The 21,242-nt window shown below is 63.9% G+C and overlaps 4 protein-coding genes across 21 annotated transcripts in view; 3 read left to right on the top strand and 1 right to left on the bottom strand.

Moving 5' to 3' along the window:
• ARHGAP39 (Rho GTPase activating protein 39) overlaps positions 1-8,158 on the top strand; it is a 90,514-nt gene extending 82,356 nt beyond the window's left edge. The window contains exons 7-12 of one of the 2 annotated variants that reach the window (XM_032848269.1): positions 1,999-2,091; positions 5,216-5,289; positions 6,190-6,389; positions 6,989-7,080; positions 7,476-7,645; positions 7,787-8,158. In XM_032848269.1, coding sequence (XP_032704160.1) covers positions 1,999-2,091; positions 5,216-5,289; positions 6,190-6,389; positions 6,989-7,080; positions 7,476-7,645; positions 7,787-7,981 — 824 coding nt within the window. In that variant the 3' untranslated portion in view covers positions 7,982-8,158. The remainder of the gene's footprint in view (positions 1-1,998; positions 2,092-5,215; positions 5,290-6,189; positions 6,390-6,988; positions 7,081-7,475; positions 7,646-7,786) is intronic. The other variant, XM_032848270.1, reaches the window with a different exon arrangement.
• Positions 8,159-10,051: 1,893 nt separating this feature from the next.
• CUNH8orf82 (chromosome unknown C8orf82 homolog) lies at positions 10,052-11,645 on the top strand. Its single transcript, XM_032848303.1, has 3 exons — positions 10,052-10,246; positions 10,830-10,878; positions 11,151-11,645. The coding sequence occupies exons 1-3, from the start codon at positions 10,085-10,087 to the stop codon at positions 11,594-11,596; spliced, it is 657 nt and encodes a 218-aa protein (XP_032704194.1). The 5' UTR covers positions 10,052-10,084; the 3' UTR covers positions 11,597-11,645.
• Positions 11,646-11,647: 2 nt separating this feature from the next.
• LRRC24 (leucine rich repeat containing 24) lies at positions 11,648-16,765 on the top strand. Of its 3 annotated transcripts, none has more exons than XM_032848302.1 (5): positions 11,648-12,041; positions 14,080-14,330; positions 14,475-14,753; positions 14,892-15,060; positions 15,730-16,765. In XM_032848302.1, the coding sequence occupies exons 2-5, from the start codon at positions 14,163-14,165 to the stop codon at positions 16,656-16,658; spliced, it is 1,545 nt and encodes a 514-aa protein (XP_032704193.1). In that variant the 5' UTR covers positions 11,648-12,041; positions 14,080-14,162; the 3' UTR covers positions 16,659-16,765. The 3 variants fall into 3 exon arrangements, with proteins under 3 accessions (XP_032704193.1, XP_032704192.1, XP_032704191.1); XM_032848301.1 differs by having other exon boundaries at positions 13,997-14,330; XM_032848300.1 differs by having other exon boundaries at positions 11,648-13,401; positions 13,997-14,330.
• Positions 16,766-17,394: 629 nt separating this feature from the next.
• Positions 17,395-21,114, bottom strand: LRRC14 (leucine rich repeat containing 14). Of its 15 annotated transcripts, XM_032848200.1 has the most exons (8): positions 21,077-21,114; positions 20,537-20,672; positions 20,376-20,421; positions 19,927-20,000; positions 19,080-19,433; positions 18,714-18,899; positions 18,298-18,566; positions 17,395-18,208 (listed from the first exon to the last, which is right to left on the bottom strand). In XM_032848200.1, exons 3-8 carry the CDS (start codon positions 20,392-20,394, stop codon positions 17,641-17,643), a joined length of 1,470 nt encoding a protein of 489 aa, XP_032704091.1. In that variant the 5' UTR covers positions 20,395-20,421; positions 20,537-20,672; positions 21,077-21,114; the 3' UTR covers positions 17,395-17,640. The 15 variants fall into 15 exon arrangements, with proteins under 15 accessions (XP_032704091.1, XP_032704084.1, XP_032704085.1 ...); XM_032848193.1 differs by having other exon boundaries at positions 18,298-18,899; XM_032848194.1 differs by having other exon boundaries at positions 18,298-18,878.
• Between the last annotated feature and the right edge of the window lie 128 nt (positions 21,115-21,242).

Here is a 21,242-nt window from a genome sequence, read left to right as displayed (position 1 = left end):
CGCAAGACCAATATGGCGTTTCCATGCAATAGCAACACACAAATGGAACATTTTAAAATGCCATCTGGGAGTGCCTAGCTGGACAGTGGAGCATGAGACTCTGGTATCGGGGTTGTGGGTTCGAGCCTGACGTTCAGTGTGAGATTATTTTGAAATAAAATGTTTAAAAAAATCCGAAGTAGCATTTAAAAATGTGATACTTAGAGATAAATCAGACAAAAGATGTCTAAGGCTTCTACACTAAAAACTCCCAAACATTACTGAAAGTCAGGAAGGCCTAAGTTAATGGAGAGAAATACCACGTTTATGAATCAGAAGACTCATTAGTGTTAAGCTCTTACTTCCTTCGAAACTGATGTGTAGACGGAATGCTAACCAAAATCTTAATAGTTTTTTTTAATTTAGAAATTAATTAGGTGCATTCTAAAATCCGTAGAAAATGCAGAGGATCTATGAATAGACAAAATACCGCTTGAATAGCAAAGAGCGAAGTTGGTGGACTGACCCGGCTCTACCTCAAGGCTTGTCATAAAGCTGCAGTAGCAGGAGAGTGAGTGTTGGCTAAAGGTAGACAGTAGCTCCGTGGGACAGGACAGAGGCCAGAACGAGACCCAGACATACACAGTCTGTTAGCTTTACATGGAGATGCGAAGGCACTTCAGTGAAGAAAGGATGGTGCCTTCTTCAAGTGGTGCTGGGACAGCTGACGTTCCAGATGCAAAGAAAAGATGAGCTTCTAGCCATTCTTTGCACAGTGGATGCACTGTATCCAGTGCAAAAATTGTATAAAACTATATAAAACTTAGAATTATAAAACCAGAACAAAACAAAGAAGTTTTTTCTTGAATTAGGCGAGGTTTCCATGTGTGACAGTAAAAGCACTGTCTACAAGGGAAACATTGGTCCGTTGGACTTGAACAAAGTTTCCCGCTGTAAAGAGAAGGGAGAGACGCAGCCGTCAGACAAGCAGGAAGAGGAGGCTAGAGTGTCCTGTGGGGGCGTGTCAGAGTTGGGGGTGTTGGTGTGCGGCTGTCTGGGGAACGTGTGTCCACATAGGACACGGGCACACCTGTCCCAGCTCTGTCAGCGCCCCAGTAACGGTGAGCACACCTCACCCCCAGGTCTTGATTCCTTTTCCATTCAAGGAACCAGGGCTCCTTGGAGAAACAGCTGGGTATAGGGCTGGGGGGGACAGCAGAGAGTGTCACAGGACACAGGAGCCAACTGAACGGGCTCCCGGTGGCCAAAACTGGAGCCATTTGAGCAAAAAACAAAGTTGTATTGGATCATAACCCACACTGTAAAATGATACATCCACAAGTCTGTGCAGATAAGAGTAAATGATCCGGTAGATGAGACAGCGGTTCCCGTGCAGAAGAGTAACAGCCGATTTCTCTAGACGGCCCAATCAGAGTAGAGCGTAACACCCAGCCTTAGCGTGGGCTGACTTCCAGAGAGCACAGGATGGACAGGGGACACAGGGCTGCCTGTCAGCCGTGCTGAGTTTCTTTGTGCAGAGTGGGAGGTCGGCCCACGTGGGTCCGAGATGCCTGCTGTTATCACCCAGCACCTCCTCCAGCACCGCCCAGGACCCAGCCTGCCCGCGGATCAGAAGCGTCTCCTCCCTCTTGCCCTTCCCTGCATCGTCCTGCCCACCTCCCGTCTGAGGGGAGCCAGCTTTCTGGTCAGCAGTGCTCAGAAGGGCCCCAGGACTTCCCCAGGCCCGTGGTCCAGACCCGCCCCTGTGCACAGCCGCGCGTCCATACGGGTACACACAGCACAGCATTCCTGGGCTGCGTCCTCCTCAGCCCCAGCGGGGTGTTGGCCACGGCCCTGCTTCGCCTGGAGGAACCCAGCAGGGGTGTGATACCTGCCCAGCCCACTGGGGTCGGTCCCCTGCAGGCCCAGGGGCCTCCTTGCTAGCTGCATCGGGACCCGCGTGGGCGTGCACTCCTGGCGTTGTGTTCTGTGGTCCTCATGGCTCTGTTTGCTCCCCAGTGACGCGGCATATGAAAGCGCTCCTGGAAAGGAACACTAAGAAGAAGTCCAAGTTGAGAAAGAAACCCAAGCCTTATGTTGAGGAACCGGATGGTAGGGCCTCTCCCCAGAGCCCCTGTGCGCTGTGTCTGCACAGCTCTGCTCTCCAGCCTCGGCCGCCTGGCCTCCTTTCTCTAACCGCTTCTGGGCTGGAAGGGGTGTTGGTGGGTGGCACTAACCATCAGGCTCGTGGGCTTCTGTGCCGGCCGGGTGCCCAGGTCACCAAAGGGGCTTCCGTGGCAGGCCGCACCTGCCCTGTGCCTCTTTGCTCTGTGGTGCTCAGGACAGTATCCGGCTTGCACCCTGGGCTCTAGGTGGGGAAGGGCGTGAGGACAAACCGGGCAAGGCCTGCTGGGAGCGCCCTAGCTGAGCGCGTGCGGAGGAAGTGCCCTAGGGCCTTCCTGCCCTGACCTCCAGCCCAGGCCGCCCTGGGGTGGGGCGTAGAGTCTGGCATTGCTTCCTTGGTGGGAGGGGAGCCCAGAGATCTCCCAACTTCCCCCACCAGCCACACCCTTCCCCCGGGCCCTGGCTCAAGATCCACACACAGCCCCCCCCCCCCCAAAAAACGACCCACACCACCATCCCACCGCCGTCCAAGCTCCAGGGAAGCCCTGTTAACACAGGACCGTGCCCTCCCTGCTGCGGGAGCTGGTGATCTCGCTGCTGCCATGTCCACTTCCCCTCCTGGCACTGGGGCTCTGAGACCAGCCCCAGTGCCACCACTGGCGCTTCCCCCAGCCTTGTACACACCTCACTCTGCAAACGTGCCCTACTTTTCATCCTCTAATACCACTCAGCCTTGACACCCCTTTCTCCGGGGAAGCTGACTGGCCACTGCCCTCGGCAAGAGTGGGCAGCTGGAGTCCAGGATCCCCAGCTGCCCTCAGGCCACACCCATCTAGAACAGGAGTGAAAGAGGCTCTGAACTCCGGCTGGAGCCTGTCCAGGAGGTGGGTTGCAGCAGGGAAGTGGGCCTGGCCTGGGGCCGAGCAGGGCACTGTGGCCCTAGATAGTGCTGGGGAGTGAGGAGGGAGCTAGAAGCCCCAGGACCTGGCTGTGTCCTGGACCCAGCCATGTCCTGGAGCACCAGCAGGTTGTGGCCACACCCACCACCTTTTCAGGGTTAAAGCCGGGCAGGGCTCAGGGGCACTAAGGCCCCAGGCACAGCAGTACAGCTGGGAGTGCTGCCTACAGACTCCCCACCTAGAAGACTGGGTATGGGTTTGCCCTGGACAGGCCTGGACAGGTCAGTGGTCCTGACGTGGAGCACCCCGCACCATTGCGGGGGTGTCACTGGGCTGGCCTTAGGCACTGCACATCTTCCCAGGCCCTCAGCAGACATCCCACAGTCAGGCCCAGGAAGCTACACCCATGGCAGGACAGGGCACAGGGGAGCTGCTGGGACTCGGGACATACGCAGACTCAGTCCTGGTCCACCCACAAAAGCCAGTACCAGCAGCTACCATCTGCTGAGCCGTGCGCCAACTCCGAGATCAGCCCTTCGCAAGGACTTGTGGTCCGTGTCTTCCCTGTCCCCATCCTACAGGGGAGCAAGCTTGGGCCCCAGGAGGCTGCCTCGTGACCAGGTTCGCCAGCCGAGAGGCGGCAGCCCCAGGATCTTCGGATCCCAGTCAGATGGGGGGTCAGAGCGGGTCTCACCCGCCCAAGGGACAGGTGGGCACAGCCCCAGTCTGCGGCCGACTCCTCGCGGCCAGCGGGCAGCCCACGGCCCCCTTTGCATTCCAGGTCCCCGGGAGCCTGTCGAGGATGGCCAGGTCAGCCTGGGGCAAACTGGTCCCGGGCCCACGCCCTGCGCTGGCCCAGCAGAGGCTGCCGCTTGGACTCGTTGCCGGAGTCTGCGGCTCCTCCGGGACCTGAAGCAGAGTCTCCAGGGAGAATGGGCAGTGTCGGTTTTCACTTGGGTTACTGTAAAAAAAAAGAATCCCCTCGCCATGTATATTAACAGCACTGCTCTGTGATCATCCAAAATGAAAGGACTGGGGGGCTGAGCCATGGTATGTTTTTCCCACTGGGGTCCAAGCACCTCTACATGCTCAGCCGTCCACAAGAAGGTGGTTCCTGTAAAAGAACCAGGGGGTGTTTTGATTTGGGACTTGAGTGCAGAGACTTGGCCTCCCTCTGGCTGGAGGCCCTGGGGCAGGTGGGCCCCGTGAGCCCCCAGAGAGCAGCCGGTTCTGAGCCTGGGGGCACTCATTCCAGCCTTTCTGTCTCTGTGGGGCTGTGGTGCCTCAGGCTCTGCCTGTGTGCGTCCTTGGTCTCTCAGCTGCTGCTCCTTCCCTCCTTCCCCTCGCCTGGGCCAGGAACGATGCCACACATGTTAGACCCACCCCGTGTGGGAGCTGCTCCTCCTCTCCCTCTCCCCTCACCCCCCTTTGGCCTCTCCTTCCCCTCATTTCTGTATCTGGAGAACCTCCCAGCCAGGGTCCCTGGGGTCCTTGCCCTCTGAATGCCACCCTGGCCATTCCCCCATGACCACCAGCCAGAACTTCTGCCAGGGACTGAGTTTTAGGAAAGCTCCCTCCCTTGAGAAAGGAGCCCAGTCCTCTCCCTGTCGCCTTCAGTCCTTGGGCAGAACCCAAAGGTGTCTTCCTGTGTTGTGGGCCTCCCAGAGAGCCCCAGGCTCAGGACGCGGCCACCCCCTCCCACATGCCACCCATCCCCTTGGCCTCCCTTTCCCCACCGCTGCCCAGGCAGCTCTCGGCTGGGAGGGACGGGGCTCTGCAGGCTAAGGCCTGCTCCCTAGCACCAGGCCGAGGGCACTGGGCACCTCTACGCCTGTTGCCTGTGGAAATTACTCCTCTTAGGGACTCCCCAGGGCTAGCCTGCCCGGGGAGCAGGGGTTTTGGAGGCCCCGGGGCCCATGGCCTGCCCTTCCTGGTGGTGGGGAAACGCGGGCAGGTCAGCAGTCCTTCCCAAGCCTGGCTCCTTGAGGTGAGGGAAGTGCCCCTTGCCTGTCCATGGGGGTTTCTGCTCTGAAGGACTTAGCCCAGGAACATGAGCACCCACTGTCCCCAGGCAAGTGATAGACAGGAGTGGGCCAGGCCAGCCCAGGCCCTCAGGGCTCTTGCTGGAGCCGCCTGTGCTCACCTCTCCTGCTGCCGCTTCTCTAGGTCCCTGCGTCTCACACACCAGCCAACCAGCACCCGTTCTCTTCCAGGGGTGGCGATAAGCACCTACGCCAAGTACTGTTACCACAAGCTACAGAAGGCAGCCCTGACTGGGGCCAAGAAGGTACGAGCTTCCCCCAGATGGCCGGGTGGGGCTGGGCAGGCTGTGCTGCTGACACCTAGATGGGTCCGGAGGGAGACCTCGACAGGCAGCCCTCACAGCCTGGGGAATGCCTGGGACTGCAGGGCATCCTCAGAAGACCAGCGTGGCCCCCTTCACTCACCCTGACCCACCCTCCTGGCCAGGAGCCCAGACCCATCACAGGGCTCCTCCCACGCTGGCAGCCAGGTGGGCCAGACGGGCAGGTGGTCCTCTGGGACACCCATTCTGCCCCTGGCCTTCTCAGTGTCCGCCAGAGCTTGATAGTCACATCCCTCCCGCAGCCCCTCTGGAGAACATGCCGGTCACACCAGATGGCTGGACCTTGTTCCCTGGTCTTGGGGGGTGTGGCGCTTGGCCATCTTCCTCTCTGTCCCCCCCGCCCCGCCACTTCAGCCCACCACCATACCTAAGAAGCCCCTGGGGCCCTCCTTTCCTGGAACCTTCCCCCACTGTCCCAGAGCCTAGCTTCCCCTCTCCTCTTCTTCCTAATCCACTAACCCTATCACTGGGAGCTGCATGTCCCCCACTCAGGCTTCTCCCCCTCACCTCCACCCCTGGAGGTCTCACATGGTCCAGATCAGCCAGCCTGGCCCCTCTGTGGCCCCAGGCACTTCTCCAGGAGTCACTCTCACCTTCCTCCTGGGCAGCCAGCGGGGCCACCTGACGAGTTAGAGCACTGTTGGTGGCCCAGCAAGGTGCCCCCCAAGGTGATTTGGGGACCAGGGGGTTGGGGGTGCCTCCAGCTCTGACTGGGCAGGTGCCTGGAGTTAGCAGGGGTGAGAGGACAAGGGGTGGGGGAGGGAAGGCTGGAAGCAGGGCAGCAGGACCACACCAGGACACAGAGCTGGGCTGTCTTTGCAGGGGCTGAAGAAGCCCAACGTGGAGGAAATCCGGCATGCCAAGAACGCTGTGTTCAGCCCGTCCATGTTTGGCAGCGCCCTGCAGGAGGTCATGAGCATGCAGAAGGAGCGGTACCCGGAGCGGCAGCTGCCTTGGGTACAGACACGTCTGTCTGAGGAGGTGCTGGCACTCAACGGCGACCAGACAGAAGGCATCTTCAGGTGCCCTGCGTCCTGGGCCCTGGGGGTGGGGGCCTTGGGCATCTCCACCATGTCTCTGGCAGGCACTGGGACCATTGGGCCAACTTCCATGCCCCAGCCTTGCCTCTGCCTGGGAATAGCCAGAGAGCAGCACGCCCCCCGCAAGAGGCCATCATATGGACGGGGAGGGCACATGATGGCGGCAAGTCAGAGAATCATGCCCCCGAATGGCAGTATGCCTGAACTTAGGAGGGTCGGTTGGGGACTGCGCCTCTGTATAAATGGCCATCAGGGTCCCAGGGGGCACTTGGACATCATCCATAGGCAGGGCCTGAGCTGTGAGCCTGGAAAGACACCCAGCAGCCAGGAGATGGTGCTAACCTGTGGACAGCGTCTACAGTCCCCGCCCGGAGGGAAGGAGCACTGCAGCCTGCTGCTGGGACTCACCGACCCCGGCCCGAGGGGAGAGCTGGGGAGGCTGAGGCCTGTGGGCTTGAGCCTCGGACGACCTGCTGATGAAGGCATCTGCCGGGGGGGGGGGGGGGGGGCGGCAGAGGGGGGAGGGACAACCGTCAGGGTGCAGACAGTCCTCCCCAGTGAGAACCCCCCCCCCTCCACAGAGTCCCTGGGGACATTGACGAGGTGAATGCCCTGAAGCTGCAGGTCGACCAGTGGAAGGTGCCCACCGGCCTGGAGGACCCCCACGTGCCTGGTGAGCCCCCAGCCCCGGGAGCAGGAGCCGGCGGTGCAGGCAGCTGGAGCACGGGGCTCCCCCTTGTCCCCCAGGGGTGCCGCGGTTCCCAGTCTGTTTCCAGCACAGACCTCCCCTGCCCACCCTGCAGTGTCCTTGCGGCCGTGCCTGCCACTCTCCCTACTCCCTGCATCACCCCAGCCGCCCGGGGTCCATCCAGGTCCTCAGGAGCACCAGCACGCCAGGGTCTGGGCCTTCCCAGTATGGCCCGGCACCACCACTGCTCGCGCCACACGCTGCCCCCGCCCTGTGTCGCCCTAACCCTCCAGCCACTCCCCGGCTCCCGAGCAGCCGAGGGGAGCCCACCCAGCAGTCTGTGCTGAGCGCGCCCCCCGCCGCCGCCACTGTGTCTGCAGCTTCGCTCCTGAAGCTGTGGTATCGGGAGCTGGAGGAGCCCCTGATCCCGCACGAGTTCTACGAGCAGTGCATCGCGCACTACGAGAACCCCGAGGCCGCCGTGGCCGTGGTGCACGCGCTGCCGCGCATCAACCGCCTGGTGCTGTGCTACCTCATCCGCTTCCTTCAGGTACGGGCTGGGCACACACACCCCGGGGCGCGCGCGCACACCTGGGACACTCCCCGGGGGTGCGCACGGGCACGCGCACACACCCGCCCGGGGCACGCCTCGCGCCGCGGCCCGACCCACCCTCCTGCCCCCTCCGCGCAGGTGTTCGTGCAGCCCGCCAACGTGGCCGTCACCAAGATGGACGTCAGCAACCTGGCCATGGTGATGGCGCCCAACTGCCTGCGCTGCCGATCCGACGACCCGCGCGTCATCTTCGAGAACACGCGCAAGGAGATGTCGTTCCTCCGCGTGCTCATCCAGCACCTGGACACCAGCTTCATGGAGGGCGTGCTATAGCGCGGGGAGGGGGGCCCAGGGACCGAGGGTGGGGACAGAGCCGACGCTCGGGGGGGCGCCCGGGCAGGGGAGCACGCGGGGAGGGGGGAGGGAACGCCCTAGCCGCGGAGGCAGCATGCCAGGCTCCGCCCATGCCCGCCCCAGCCCTGGAACGCCCCCACCACCCTCTCCCCCCACCCCAGGCCCTGGGCCTGTGGACGCGGCCTGGCCAGAGGGCCCGTGGGAGGGGCGCCTCTGGGCCCTCTCCCGCCCCTGCCTAGTGGCCAGTTCCTTGGGCACCGCCCCGCCCACGCCGGCCGGTCAGCCCCCAGAAAGTGCCTTCTGTTTCCTGGAGCCAAGCGACACTGCCCCTCCCGGCCGGCCTGAGAGCACACGCCCCCCCCCTCCCCGCCCACACCGCGCCCATACACCCCCCACACACACCCCGCCCCGTGAGCTGCCTCGCAGGAGGCGGGGGCTCCTGCGCTAGGCCTAGTCCTGGCCTGGCCCCCTGCCTGGCTGGCTGCCTGTCTGTCCTCTGCCCGGCACTTCCCCTCGGTCTCCTTCCTGGCCCGTAGCCTCCGACCCCCCCCCCCCCGCCCCCCCCGCACCCTGGCACCTGTGGCCTCCATCGTCGAGATTGCACAGGAATTGGGGGTCCCAGGGCACTGGACTGTCCACCGGAGCAGGGCCCTGCAGGCTCTCTCTGGGTGGGGAGGGGCCCCCAAACCAAAGTCCCCTGGGGTGGGGGGCAGGGTTGTTGGGCAGGCATTCTTGGGGCAGGGTGGGGGAGGGGCAAGAGTATTTTTTCTTCGTGTAACTATAAATTCAGATTCTATCCAGCACACCAATCCGCTTGTGTATAAAGATATAGAGGAAAAGATAGAACTAAATTTGCTAATGACATAGTTTTAACCCAAATGCTATTTATCTCTGAGCCGTCCTAGCCTGTCCTCTGTGCAGAGCAAGTTGGTATCACTCCTTCATTTTCTTCGCCACTTTCTTGGCTTCGACCAAAAACCAAGCCCTGCCCCATCCCCTTCTGGGAACTGCAGTGGAACAAAGGGAAGGAGCCCCAAGCTGGGGAAACTGGGAGCCCCCAGGATTGCCCTTCCTCAAAGCCAGAGCTGGGGGTAGGAAGTACCTAGACTCTCAGTTTGTACATTTTCCATTTTGGAATTTTGAGTTCCAGTTGTAAAACTTAATTTCTCCCCAGTTTATATATATATATATATATATATATATATTTTTTAGAGTTGAGTTTTTATTTATTATTAAAAACAAAAAAGCCCAGCCCTGCTGCTGCCCGGGTGTCCCCTGAGGTAGTGTCCTCAGTCGGGTGGTCTCCGGGCCTGGGGTGGACGGCCCTGCCACAGACTCTAGCTCTGACGCACGGACTCAAGAGGAGACGACACTTTGTGTGAATAAAATACATATGGACACTTGCGAGCCATGGTCACTGCCTGTCGCCTCGTGCTCTTCCAGTCTCTGCAGGGGGCTGGGCTGGGGGCTGGGCAGCCCGTTCCAGCAGCCAGTCTGTTGCTAGTATGGTCACCTACGTGGACAGGCCAGGGGAAGATGGGGAAACGGAGAGGGTGCTGTAGGGGTGTGAGCCAGGAGCAAGGCTGTTTCCTGGGAATGGGGGAGAGGGGCTGAGCCAGGGAGGAGGCACCAGCTGGGTGTCGGGTCCCCCTGCGCCGTCTGCGGCCACCTGGGCTATGTGTCGACCCTTAAGTCCCTGCCCGTTTGCGCGGAGAGTGGGGTGCCGCGTCCTGCCCCCAACCTGCCCTGGTTCCAGGCAGAGCGAACGCGCAGTCGCCGGCCAGCCGAGCTGGCCTTCCGAGGGCCACCTCGTCCCCGTGCCGGCCGCCAGCCTCCGACGGCGGAGGGACAGAGCCTGAGTTCCCGCCAGCGCCCCGCTGCCCGGCGGTCCCGTCCGGTGACCCTTGCCCGGCGGGACTGCAGGGCGGGCGCCCCCGCCGTGCGGGAGTGCGCTGCGCCCAGGAAAAGCAAGCCCCACGTTCTCCGGAACCCGAAGTGTGAGGCCGCAGTCGCCAGGGGGATGCGTGTTCTCGCAGCGCCAGCCCCGCGTGACCGGCCCGTCGCTTCCGGCGCGGGAGGAAGATGTGGCGGGCATGCGGGGCGCTCCGGGGCGGCGCCCGGGCCTTGGCGCGCTCCCCGGGGACCCGGGCCTGCGGTGGGGGCGGGGACATCTCCTACATGCAGGGCCAGGCCCCGGAGCCCCGGACGCGAGAGTATTTTTATTACGTGGATCATCAGGGCCAGGTGGGCCAGGAGCGGGGCCTGCGGGGGCGCACCTGTCGGAGAGGTGGGGCCGGAGGGCGGGCCTGCGAGGGGCGGGGTCCCCGAGGTTAGTAAACGGGACTGCACCGCCGGGTTGGCGAGCTGGAGATTGGGGTGCCCGGCCTCCGCTGCCGCCAGCCTGCCAGGCGGAGCTGCCGCTGCGTCTCGCGCGCGCCGCACCCCCGGGTCCTGCCCCCTGCCCCGGGGCCGCCCCGCCTGACTTGCAAGCCCTGGCTGGGACATCCACCGTGTCGGGAGGAAGCAAATCGGGGAGCCTCCGCGGAGGAGGTGGCACACCTGATTAGAAACTTGAGGAAGGGAGAGGAGCGGGCAAAGCACGGCAGCTCAGGCACCCGCACGGCCTGGCATGCGGGGTAGACGCGGGAATGTTGGTGGGGGACCGGGGTTTACTTTCCACTCGCCTCTCTGCACACGGTGTGCAGACGAGCAAGGAAGGAGGACCCTAGCCCCGGCTCGGGCCTGCCCAAGGCCTCCCTGCCGGGGGACGGCCCTGTCTGGCTCCCGGCGGGGACTCATGGGCCATGGCCTGCCCCTCTGTCCGCAGCTTTTCCTGGATGACTCCAAAATGAAGAACTTCATCACCTGCTTCAAAGGTACTGCTGCACCCTCTTCCCCACCTTCCATGTCCCTTTGGCAAGGCCGTGGTGCGCTCTGCTCCCCGGCCTCCCCACTGGCCCACTGGCCTGCCCGAAGCAGAGGGCTGGGCATCCCGCGCCCAAGAGCCCTGCTGTCTAGACCGAGGCCAAGGTGGCGTACAGACAACCGGTGCCAGCCGTTGGCGTTGCCCAGGGCGAGCCACTTGCCTGGGGGAAGCAGAGCCCCGCGTACAGTGGCATGGTAAGCAGCCGTGCCCCTTCGCCTCCAGACCCACAGTTCCTGGTCACCTTCTTCTCCCGCCTGAGACCCAACCACAGCGGTCGCTACGAGACCTCCTTCCCCTTCCTCTCGCCCTGCGGCAGGGAGCGCAATTTCCTGCGCTGCGAAGACCGGCCCGTGGTCTTCACGCACCTGCTGGCCTCCGGCCCCGGGCCCCCGCGTCTCTCCTACTGCGGCGGCGGGGAGGCCCTGACCGTGCCCTTCGAGCCGGCGCGTCTGCTGCCCCTGGCCGCCAATGGGCGCCTCTACCACCCGGCGCCGGAGCGTGCGGGCGGCGTGGGCCTGGTGCGCTCAGCCCTGGCCTTCGAGCTTAGCGCCTGCTTCGAGTATCCGCCCGGCGCGTCCGCGCTGCCCTCACACGTGCGCTGGCAAGGCCGCCGCCTCGCCCTCACCATGGACCTGGCCCCGCTGCTGCTCGCCACCCCGCCGCCCTGAGCAGCCTGCTAGACCGCGGGCGGCCGCAGGTGCCCCGGGCCCCCGCCCCACCCCCATCCGCGGCCCCGCCCCCCTCCTCGAGGGTCCCGGCCGCGCATCGCTGCGCACGCGCACCCGAAGAGCGCGCCGGCCGAATGCGCGTGCGCGGCAGAGGTGCACCGCGGCCCCGTCCGCTCGGCGCTGTCCGAGGTGCTGCTGCGGCTTCCGGAGCCTCGACCGCGAGGAAGGGCGGGGTCGCGGGCCCTTCTGCTCCCTCCCTACACCTCGGGCCCGGGGCGTCCTTTCATTTGGTTTGGCCCTCGCTCGCGGGGGGGAAGCCGGGCCGGAGGCGTGGGGGCTCCAGTGCGCGTGCGCGAGCGGCGCCCGCCCCCTCCCCCTCCCGGCGCTGCTCTGTGGGCCGGGGCGCCGCGGGCTCGGCGGGGGAGCCGCGCCGCAGGAGCGTCAGGTGAGGGGGCGCCCGACCCGAGGTCAGCGGGCATGGGGGCGGGATCGGGGGCCGTCCCGGCTCTGTGCCCCGCGCGCACCCAGAAGGGGAGGAGCCCTGGCGGGGACCACACCCTGCCCTGAACCGGCCCAGGACAGACCCACGCTGGAGGGGGTGCAGGTGACACCAGGGGGAAGCGAGGCACGCGGCTTGCGCTTCGCGCTGGTCCCGAGGGGGTCGCAGGGATTCCTCGCCCCTCCAGTCCCCGCATGGACGGCGCCCTGGAGACGGTGACAGCCAACGCAGAATCCTGTGTATGACGCCCCGCCCTCTACCCAACCGGATTAGAGGGCTGTCCTCCAGGGAGAAGGATTTCTGGGCTGGCCTTCTCTACCCTTCCCGCCTGGGCCCTCATCCCTGCTCACGCCGGCCCTTTTGTTCCAGTCAGCGTCTAGGGGGTGTCCCTGTGAACCGCAGTGCCTTGAATCCTAAGGAGGAAGCCAAGAAGCTCCTCCACTTGAGAGGACTTGTTGGGGAGGCTGGGTGGGCAAGCCTTGGCCAGCCCTTTGGCTCAGGGAAACGGCTCCCGGGAGCCCAAAGTATGCTTTCAGGTCCTTGGGGTTCACACACATCCCGAGACACCTGGGAACTGCCTCTGCTTGGGCCAAAGCTATATTCCATTAAAACTTTTGCTGTGCCTACCTCATTTCTAGTGACTTTAAATAATCATGTGTGTTACAATTTAGAGCAAGATTTGGACAGACACCAAGGCCACTTGGTGCCTTTCCACATGACTCCCTCTTGCTAGCAGAGAGACCTGGTAAACAGGCAGGGGTTCAGAGTGGGACACTGGAGGAAAGGGCTGGAGGCTGGATGACAAAACCCCATCAGGGTTGCCATCCCTGGCCCAGACTAGCTGGCTTCTTAGCCCCAGTCCCCACCTTTAAAACTCAACTTCCTGTGCCCAGAACTGGACCCAGGCCTTCCCATCTTTGTAGAATCACAGGTGCACGAGCATAAAGCCCAACATACTATATCCCTTCACAGTTCAGGTCACTGCTCCCACAGCCCACTGGGGAAACTACCCTAGAAACCCAGTTGGTGGCCCAAGGGCCCTCTTTTACCACCCAGCTGCTCCAGAGCCCAACGCAGAAGCACCTTGCTGGAAGCCAGCAGGGAGAACATAGGCCATGGCTTCTAAACTGACTTTCCTATTGTGTGCCACATCCCCCCATTCTCTAGCAAGTTCCCTGAGAAATACCCCTAATCCTTGCAAGCTCTTCCACCCACCATCACCCCCAGGAGGGCAGGGGCAGCTGTGCCTCCATTTTCCTACGGCTGGTGGCTTCCAGGATCAGTTCTGCCCATGTTACCCGTCAAGGTATGTCAGGTGCTCCCAGGGTCAGGTAACACAGCATGAGTTCTAGGGATAAAAGGACTAGACTTAATGGCTGGGTCAGGGTCAGGTGACTGGACACTGGCAGGGTGCGGCCTCGGGCCTTTTATGGGGCGCACTTGTTATGGACTCTGCTTTTGGAGGTGTCATAAAGAGGAGTCCATGTGGACGAGGGGAAGGAGGCCTTCCCAGAGCCCATTCTTGCCCTTTTAGCCTGTGCTTGGGCAACGGGCTTCACCACCTACATGTTCCCAAGCTCACACCTTGCACCGGCCTCTTGCACCTTGGATTCCAGGAGTGGCCGGTTGCTAGAATGAAGAGGGAAGCCCGATGCAGATGTGCACACGCATGAGCAGGAAGCCCTTACAGAGCCGGGTGGAGATAGATGGGAAGACAAGGGAGTGAGGCAGGGTTGACTCTCCCCACATGGCCTGTGTAGTAAGGCCAAGAACGGTGGAAATTCCAAATCGAAACCTGAAATTCCAAATTGAAGCCAGATCTTCATGATTGTTTTTGTAAAGGAAAGAAATCAACATTTTCTTTTTTAACGATTTGCTTGAACTGATTTATAACTTTTCAGAAACTACACACAGGGTGTGGGCCTTCATCCATGTCCTTCTCTGGCTCTCAAGTGTTAGGGGCAGGCCTGCCGACCTGTTTCAGGAGGCCCATCACATCCAGGGTGGACTATAAGGAAGCCCTTCAGGAGGCTGCAGCTTCGTGGCCCGCAGCCGGTCCCGCGGGAGATGGCCCCGGCGGCGCCCATACTGCTGCTGCTATGGCTGCTGTGGTTCCCTGACCTCCCGCCCGGCGCTGCCGGCTGCCCGGCCGCCTGCCGCTGCTACAGCGCCACGGTGGAGTGCGGCGCCCTGCGGCTGCGCGTCGTCCCGCCCGGAATTCCACCCGGGACGCAGGTGGGCACCGCGCGGGGCAGAGGTGCCCGCGACACGAAGGGAGGGTGTGTGAGCGTACCCGAGGGTACTGGAGCGCTCAAGGGAAGAGGGAGACTCCCTCCGCGGGGTAAAGACTCCTCCTTCCTCCCTCCCTCCGGCCCGCAGACGCTGTTCCTGCAGGACAACAGCATCGCGCGCCTGGAACCGGGCGTACTGGCACCTCTCGCGGCCCTGCGCCGACTCTACCTGCACAATAACAGCCTGCGCGCCCTGGAGCCCGGCGCCTTCCGCGCGCAGCCACGCCTGCTCGAGCTCGCGCTCACCGGCAACCGGCTGCGCGGCCTGCGAGTCGGCGCTTTCGCGGGCCTGGGCCAGCTGCGCGCGCTCTACCTGGCTGGTAACCAGCTGGTGCAGCTGCTGGATTTCACCTTCCTGCATCTCCCGGTGAGGGGTTAGGTGGGCAAGGGCAAGGGTCCTCCCATAAGTAGTGAGAGGGAGAAAAGTCAACCCAGTCTAGCCTGCCCAGAAGGGAACCTGCCTCCCAGGGCCCCCTTTCCCTGATGATCTGTGTCCTTTCTTCAGCGACTGCAGGAGCTGCACCTGCAGGAAAACAGCATTGAGCTGCTGGAGGACCAGGCCCTGGCGGGGCTCTCCTCACTGGCACTGCTGGACCTCAGCGGGAATCAACTGGGCACCATCAGCCGTGAGGCCCTACAGCCCCTGGCCAGCCTGCAAGTCCTTCGCCTCACAGGTACCTCCTGGGGGGAAGGGGCCTCACACGAAGGTTTATTCCTGGTCACAGTGGTGGCAGGAGGAAACAGACGGGCCAGGTGTGGAGCAGGCTTTGGCTTCGGTGGCTCTGAACTGCAGCCCATGCAGGAGCACTCTGGAGGGCCACAACACAGCCTGCACCCGTGGTAGGAAGCTGATGGGAACGCGGGTGCCGGAAGGGGCACAGCTCAGGGAACTTCCCTCTGGAAGACAGTTAAAGTAGAAGTCCGTGGAGGGAGCTGAGGGGCTCGCACGTGCACACTCTGGGGCTATCAGGGCAGCCAGGCAGGAACTGGAAGGACGAAAGTAGGGCTGCCGTTTCCAGACACAGTACCTGAAGACAAAGCTGACAGGACCTGAGAGGTTTTAGTGCTGTGGGATGTCTACATGGACACCAGGGTTCGCCCAAAACGATGGGACTTGTTGCAAGGAGAGACTTCAGAGAAGTAGAGGCTTTCTTAGACACTAGAGAACCGGAACCTGCATCACAGAACTGAGGAAGGGGAAGGGAAGGGAAGAGCTTGCTCACAGGCCAAGGAGCTTGGGGTCAGAGAAGAGGGGGCAGGGGCCCCCTGTGGGAGGCGTGACAGGGGCTCCTGTCCTGGCCAACCACCCGTGAGCTACCTGCCCACCCTTGCTCTGCCCACAGAGAACCCATGGCGCTGCGACTGTGCCCTGCACTGGCTGGGAGCCTGGATCAAGGAGGGAGGCCAGCGGCTGCTCAGCTCCAGGGACAAGAAGATCATGTGCGCGGAGCCCCCGCGCCTGGCCCTTCAGAGTCTCCTGGACATATCCGGCAGCAGCCTCATCTGCATCCCGCCCTCCGTCCACGTGGAGCCGCTGGAGGTGACGGCCAGCCTGGGGGAGGACCTGCGCGTGGCCTGCCAGGCTTCCGGCTACCCGCAGCCCCTGGTGACCTGGAGGAAGGTGGCCCAGCCCCGCGAAGGGCAGCCGCGGGCACAGGTGCGGCCGGAAGGCGGGGCGCCGCGCCCAGGCGGGCCCGGCGCCCCCGACACGGGCAGCGGCATGCTCTTCCTCAACAACATCACCCTGGCGCACGCCGGCAAGTACGAGTGCGAGGCCTCCAACGCCGGCGGCGCCGCCCGCGTGCCCTTCCGGCTGCTGGTCAACCTGTCGCAGCAGCAGCCGCTGCCGCGCGCGCCCCCGCCGCCCCCGCCCGCCGGCCCCGCCGGCCACGAGCCCCTGCAGGAGGCGGGCAGCATGGCCTTCCGCGCGCTGGGCCTGGCCACGCAGACGGCCGTCGCCGCGGCCATTGCGCTGCTGGCGCTCACGGCGCTGCTGCTGGCCGCCATGATCTGCCGCCGGCGGCGCAAGCGGAAAAAGGCGCCGGGGCCGCCGGGCGAGGGCGCGCTGTTCGTCAACGACTACTCGGACGGGCCCTGCAGCTTCGCGCAGCTCGAGGAGCTCCGCGGCGAGCGAGGCCACGAGATGTTCGTCATCGACCGCTCCAAGCCGCTCTTCGCCGAGGGCCCGACGGAGGCGGCGGACGGCGCGGCCACTGCGCCGGGGCCGGGCTTGCCGCTGCAGCCGCCCGCCGCCTACGAGATTCACTGCTGAGCCGGGCCGAGGGGGCGGGCGCGAGCTGATGACGTAGGCCGCGCGGGTTGGCCGGCTCCTGGGCTCGCCGCGCGCAGGCGCAGTCAGTAAAGGCTGGAAGCTGCGCAGTGTGCGGCGCGCTGTGTGTGGGGACGAGGCGGGGGTTGGGGGACCCCGGGGCGGGGGGCGCGGACACCTGCCGACCCCAGCTCTGCACAGGGGAGGCCTAAGGTGCGGACGGACTGCAGCCAGAGGGGGTCCCCGCACCCCTACCAAGGCGGTTCAGAAAAGACCCCTCCCAGAACCGCCCTCCCCTCTAGCTCGGAGGGGTGCCAGCCAGCCCGTGGCAGGACCTGGGGTCTCCCTGAGGTGGGGGGGGCGACGGGCTGCGGAGAGGCCCGGGCCGGCTGTGAGGCGAGTGGGGTGCCCAGGGAAGGGGAGGCGCGGGCAGCGGACCGGAAGACAGCAGCCAGGTTGGGGATGACGCCAGAGCCCACGACAAGTCACTGAGCAATCAGGACAGAAAAAAACACCACATATTCGAGTTCCAAACACACTGCACGTTGTACCTTAACGACACCTTCTGGCTCCAAAGCCCTGCCAGGAGCCCTCCTGGGTGCCAGGGCAGGGAGACCCAGCGCTCCTTGAAGCAGGTCGGTGTTCCAGCTTCAGCCCCAGGGCAGCCCGCTCTTGGGAAGGGCCTAGAGAGAACACCCTCCGAGAGGACCAGAACACCAAGGGCAGCCAAGTGCACCGAAACCGAATCTGGCCGTGCAGGCCTGGAATCCAGCCCTGAAGCCCACAGTCAGCCAGTCAGAGGCACGGGCTCAAGGCAAACCAAACGGCACTGCCCAAAGCTAAAGAAGGCCCACAGCGCCCAGGAGCAAGGAAACCTGAGACCAGGGCCTCGTGTCAGGCCTCCAGCAGGGTGCCAGGGAAGGGTCCGTCTACCTAAGGCAAGGAGGGGTCTGCAGCAGCCCTGAACCCCAGCACGGCCTGGAGGTCATAGGCTGAAGTAGTCTGCTGCCAGGCGCCCATAAATGTCTGTGGTCCAAAGCACGTGCGCACGGCCCGAGGCTAGTAGCAGCTGGTGCAACTCGGCCTCGACACGAGCAAACTTCTCCTCGTTGATGGAAGCCTCCAGCAGGACAGAAGCCGGCGGCGGCCAGGGCAGGCCTTCGTAGCAGTCCACAGGGAAGGGGTGCACCACCGTGCGTAACTCAGCCTGCACCACTGAATCCCGGAGGAGCTCCTTGAGGCCCGCCATGGACAGCGGGTTGCCGTAGAGGCCGAGGTAGCGGAGGCTGGCGCAGCGCGTCAGCACAGGGAGCGTGGACAGCAGCTGGGTGTCCGCAAGCTGGCACTCAGTCAGCTCCAGGTGCAGCAGCGTGGCCGCAGCCGCCTGCAGTAAGCCCTGAAAAGGCTCGAGTTGGCTGCCAGACAGGTCGTTGCCACTAAGGTCCAGCTTCTTGAGATGGACAGCATGTGGGCTCCGTGCCAGAAAGCGCAGATCCTCAGGTAGCAGAGCACAGAAGGCCAGCTCCAGGCTCTCCAGGGGGCTCTGCAGAGTGCTATGGGGGACACAGGAGGTCACAGACAGGCAGAACCAGGAGTAGGTCTTGGGGAGAGGAAGGGCAGGGCGGTAGTGGGGCCTGCTCACCTGAGCAGCTGGTCCAGCCGTCCCGAGAGGAGGGAGGAGCCCATGCTGAGCTCCCGCAGACAAGTGAAGCGGCCCATCTGGGCCAAGAAGTAACGGAAGTTGTCCTCACCGTCCACAGAGGGCTGCCTGGAGTCCCCGTGCACATAGTGCAGACGCAGGCTGGCCAGGTGCTGGAAGCGGGCCACATGGGGGATGATAACAGACAGGCCACGGAGACCCAAGTTGTTAAAGCGCAGGTCCACACGGCGCAGGCAGCCCGCGTCCAGCAGCTGCAGCAAAGCCACAGTGTTGCGCATGGGCAGGTCCTCAGCCCGCAGGTCCCGGCAGCAGAGCCGCAGGGGACTGCCTACACTGCTTCGGAGCGCCTCCCGCAGGAATGCATATGAGGCCCTGTTCACCCGCAGGTCCACACGAACCTCCACAGGAAGGGGGGACTGCCCAGGCTCCACAGTCCCGCCCTGCTGCTGCGCGATGCAGGTGCGGGCCACCGCTGCTGTGCAGTCCCACATGCTCATGGTACCAGGGTCCTGCTCCACACCGTCGTCCAGGAGGCCCGTCATGTCCAGCACTCGCAGGGCATGCTTCCTGGGAGCACGGGTAGGCTGAAGCAGGAGACAAGGGAGCAGAGCCCACACCCACTCCCAGCCATCTTGGGACAGGAACAACATGACTATTACTGCACTGAGCTCTTGCAGTAACCTGGAGCCTCACAGGGGACCTCTCTGCACCACCACAACGCCGCCCCAGCCCAGGGCCTGAGGGCCCCTCAGGTGAGCTCATACCTGCAGAGAGGCTGTGTACCAGCCTCCGTCTCTGGGGTGTGGAGCCGGGCCGTCAGCCCCAGGATCACAGCCTGCATGCTCTCTGTGCTGGGGCGTTCCTGTAGCAAGGCCCGGCTGCAGTGGGCACATTCCTGCAACAGCTGCTGGAAGCTGAGCAGCGGGAAGGGCCATGTGTGCACCAGCTCGCGAAGCACAACAGTCTTCTTGTCCATGAAGGCCACCTTGAACAGCAGGGGGAAGAGCTCTCGAGGCAGCAGGGGCAGGGCCTGGCAGGCAGCTGGCTGGCACTGGAGCACCTGCCGCGTGCTCAGGAACACAAGCGTGTGCATCGCGCTGGGCCAGGCAGGAAGCCACCTGCAGGGAAGGGCCCTTCAGCGGGGAGGACAGACCCCAGGCCACCACCCAGCCATGGCCTCCTCCGTCACTGGTAGCAAGCAAGCCCAACATGGCACTTGGCACAGCGCCAGCACTCAGTGGAGGACCTTGGCACTGAGGAGCAAGTGCTAAGTGCCTAAGCAATGGGCGAAGTGGAAACGGGAACAAGGCCACCCCCCCCAGTTCCCTCCCTCCAGAAGCATGGGGCCTCTAGGGAAATGCAGTCCTCACACAGTACATAAACAGCGCGGCATCAGCAAGGACCAGCTTGCCTAGGCGTGGTTTTCAGGGCTACTGCTCTGCAGGCCCTCCCTCTACCCGACTTGTACTTGAAGCTCCCAAGTCACAAAGCAGCTTATCAGAAACACTCTCTTTCTCAAAAGGAGAACAGAGCTCAGGCCCTTCCCCCACCACACAAGCAGTGGAGGAGGCAGGACACTGCTAGGGGGCGGGAAGCCGCATCACAATTCACCTCCCCACTCTCCTCCAGCTCTGGCGGGTTGTCCTTGGACAGGACCGAGAAGCACTGATGCAGCCTAGTAAGCACTAGCAAAGGTAAAAAAAAGGCTGGCACCCAGGGAACGTTGAGTCCAGAACAGGCGGGACCCTCAGGTTCTAACTACTACCGTCCAGTAGTACCGCCAAGCATGGAGACCCCACAGACAGCAAACCTCACCCACCAAGATCCTTGCCACGTGTCTTAACATCGCCCTGCCACCCCCGAGATCCACAGTGAGAGACCCAGTCTCAGATCCATGGGACTCAGTAGGCCCCAGACCAAGAGCTGCTCAGACGGGTAGAGACAGCGTGGAATGCGCACCCAGGCTAACGACAGGCACACAGGATATGTCTGGGGCTGCGGGGCACCTGGACCCCGGCTCTACTACTGACTTCGGCGGCAGCAACACTCAGCGGACTTACTGCGCGCCAAGCACCTCATCCTCAAAACCGCTTCCCGGTCCTACCCCTGGGAACAGATTAGAAAACCAAGCTCTACGCCTTGCCAGCCCAAGGTCACAGCCTGGGCGATGAGCCCGGGGCAGGGGGAGCAGTCTGGCTCCAGAGGCCCCGCGCTTCCCAACCTCATGCACAACGCGAGTCCTCAGGGCACTGGTTCTGGAGGCGCCCGGAAGGCCAACCCCCGGCCTTGCGCTGCCTGGAGACAAACGTCGCGAGGACGACTCATACCTCGCTGTGACAGGACCCAGCGACCAGCACCTGCCACGAGAGGAAGCGAGAGCAGCCAGTGTGGTCACCGTGGGAGGAGCCTCCGTGCAGGGGCCGCCGCCCCCTCCCGCCCGGCCCGCGCCTCCCGGCTTCTCCCCGAAGACGCCCCCGCCCGGGTCCTCCCGGCCTCGAGCCGCGGGAGACCCTCGAGGCGACGCCCTCTGCCTCGCCGACGCGATCTGCCCCTCGAAGCCGGTGCGTCGCCCCCGGGGCCCGAGGTCGCTGTGCCAGACGCAGGGCTCCAGGTCCTTCCCCACCCGGCGGACGAACAGCCCGGCTCCCGCTCCCGCCTCCCAGGCGGCGCCGCCCCAAGCGCCCGCCCGCTTCCTGCGGCCAGGCAGGGCCGGGGTGCGCACGCCGCCCCGCTCCCTCTCCGGCCGGCGCCCCGCGCTCACCGGCCCCACAGCCGCTGCAGCCGCCACCGCCACCGCCAACCGCCCCGCCTCGCCGTCCGCGGCGCCCCGCCCAGCGCCTCCGCGCGCCGCGATGACGTGGCCGCCACCCATTGGCCGCCCCGCCAGGGCCCCCCTGATTGGCTGTCCCGGCGGCGGCTGCCGAGCC

The sequence above is a fragment of the Lontra canadensis genome, unplaced genomic scaffold, assembly GCF_010015895.1.
Source record: "Lontra canadensis isolate GAN:19392208 unplaced genomic scaffold, GSC_riverotter_1.0 scaffold201, whole genome shotgun sequence".
Classification (NCBI taxonomy): Eukaryota; Metazoa; Chordata; class Mammalia; order Carnivora; family Mustelidae; genus Lontra; species Lontra canadensis.
This window is presented reverse-complemented; position numbering and strand designations above follow the sequence as displayed.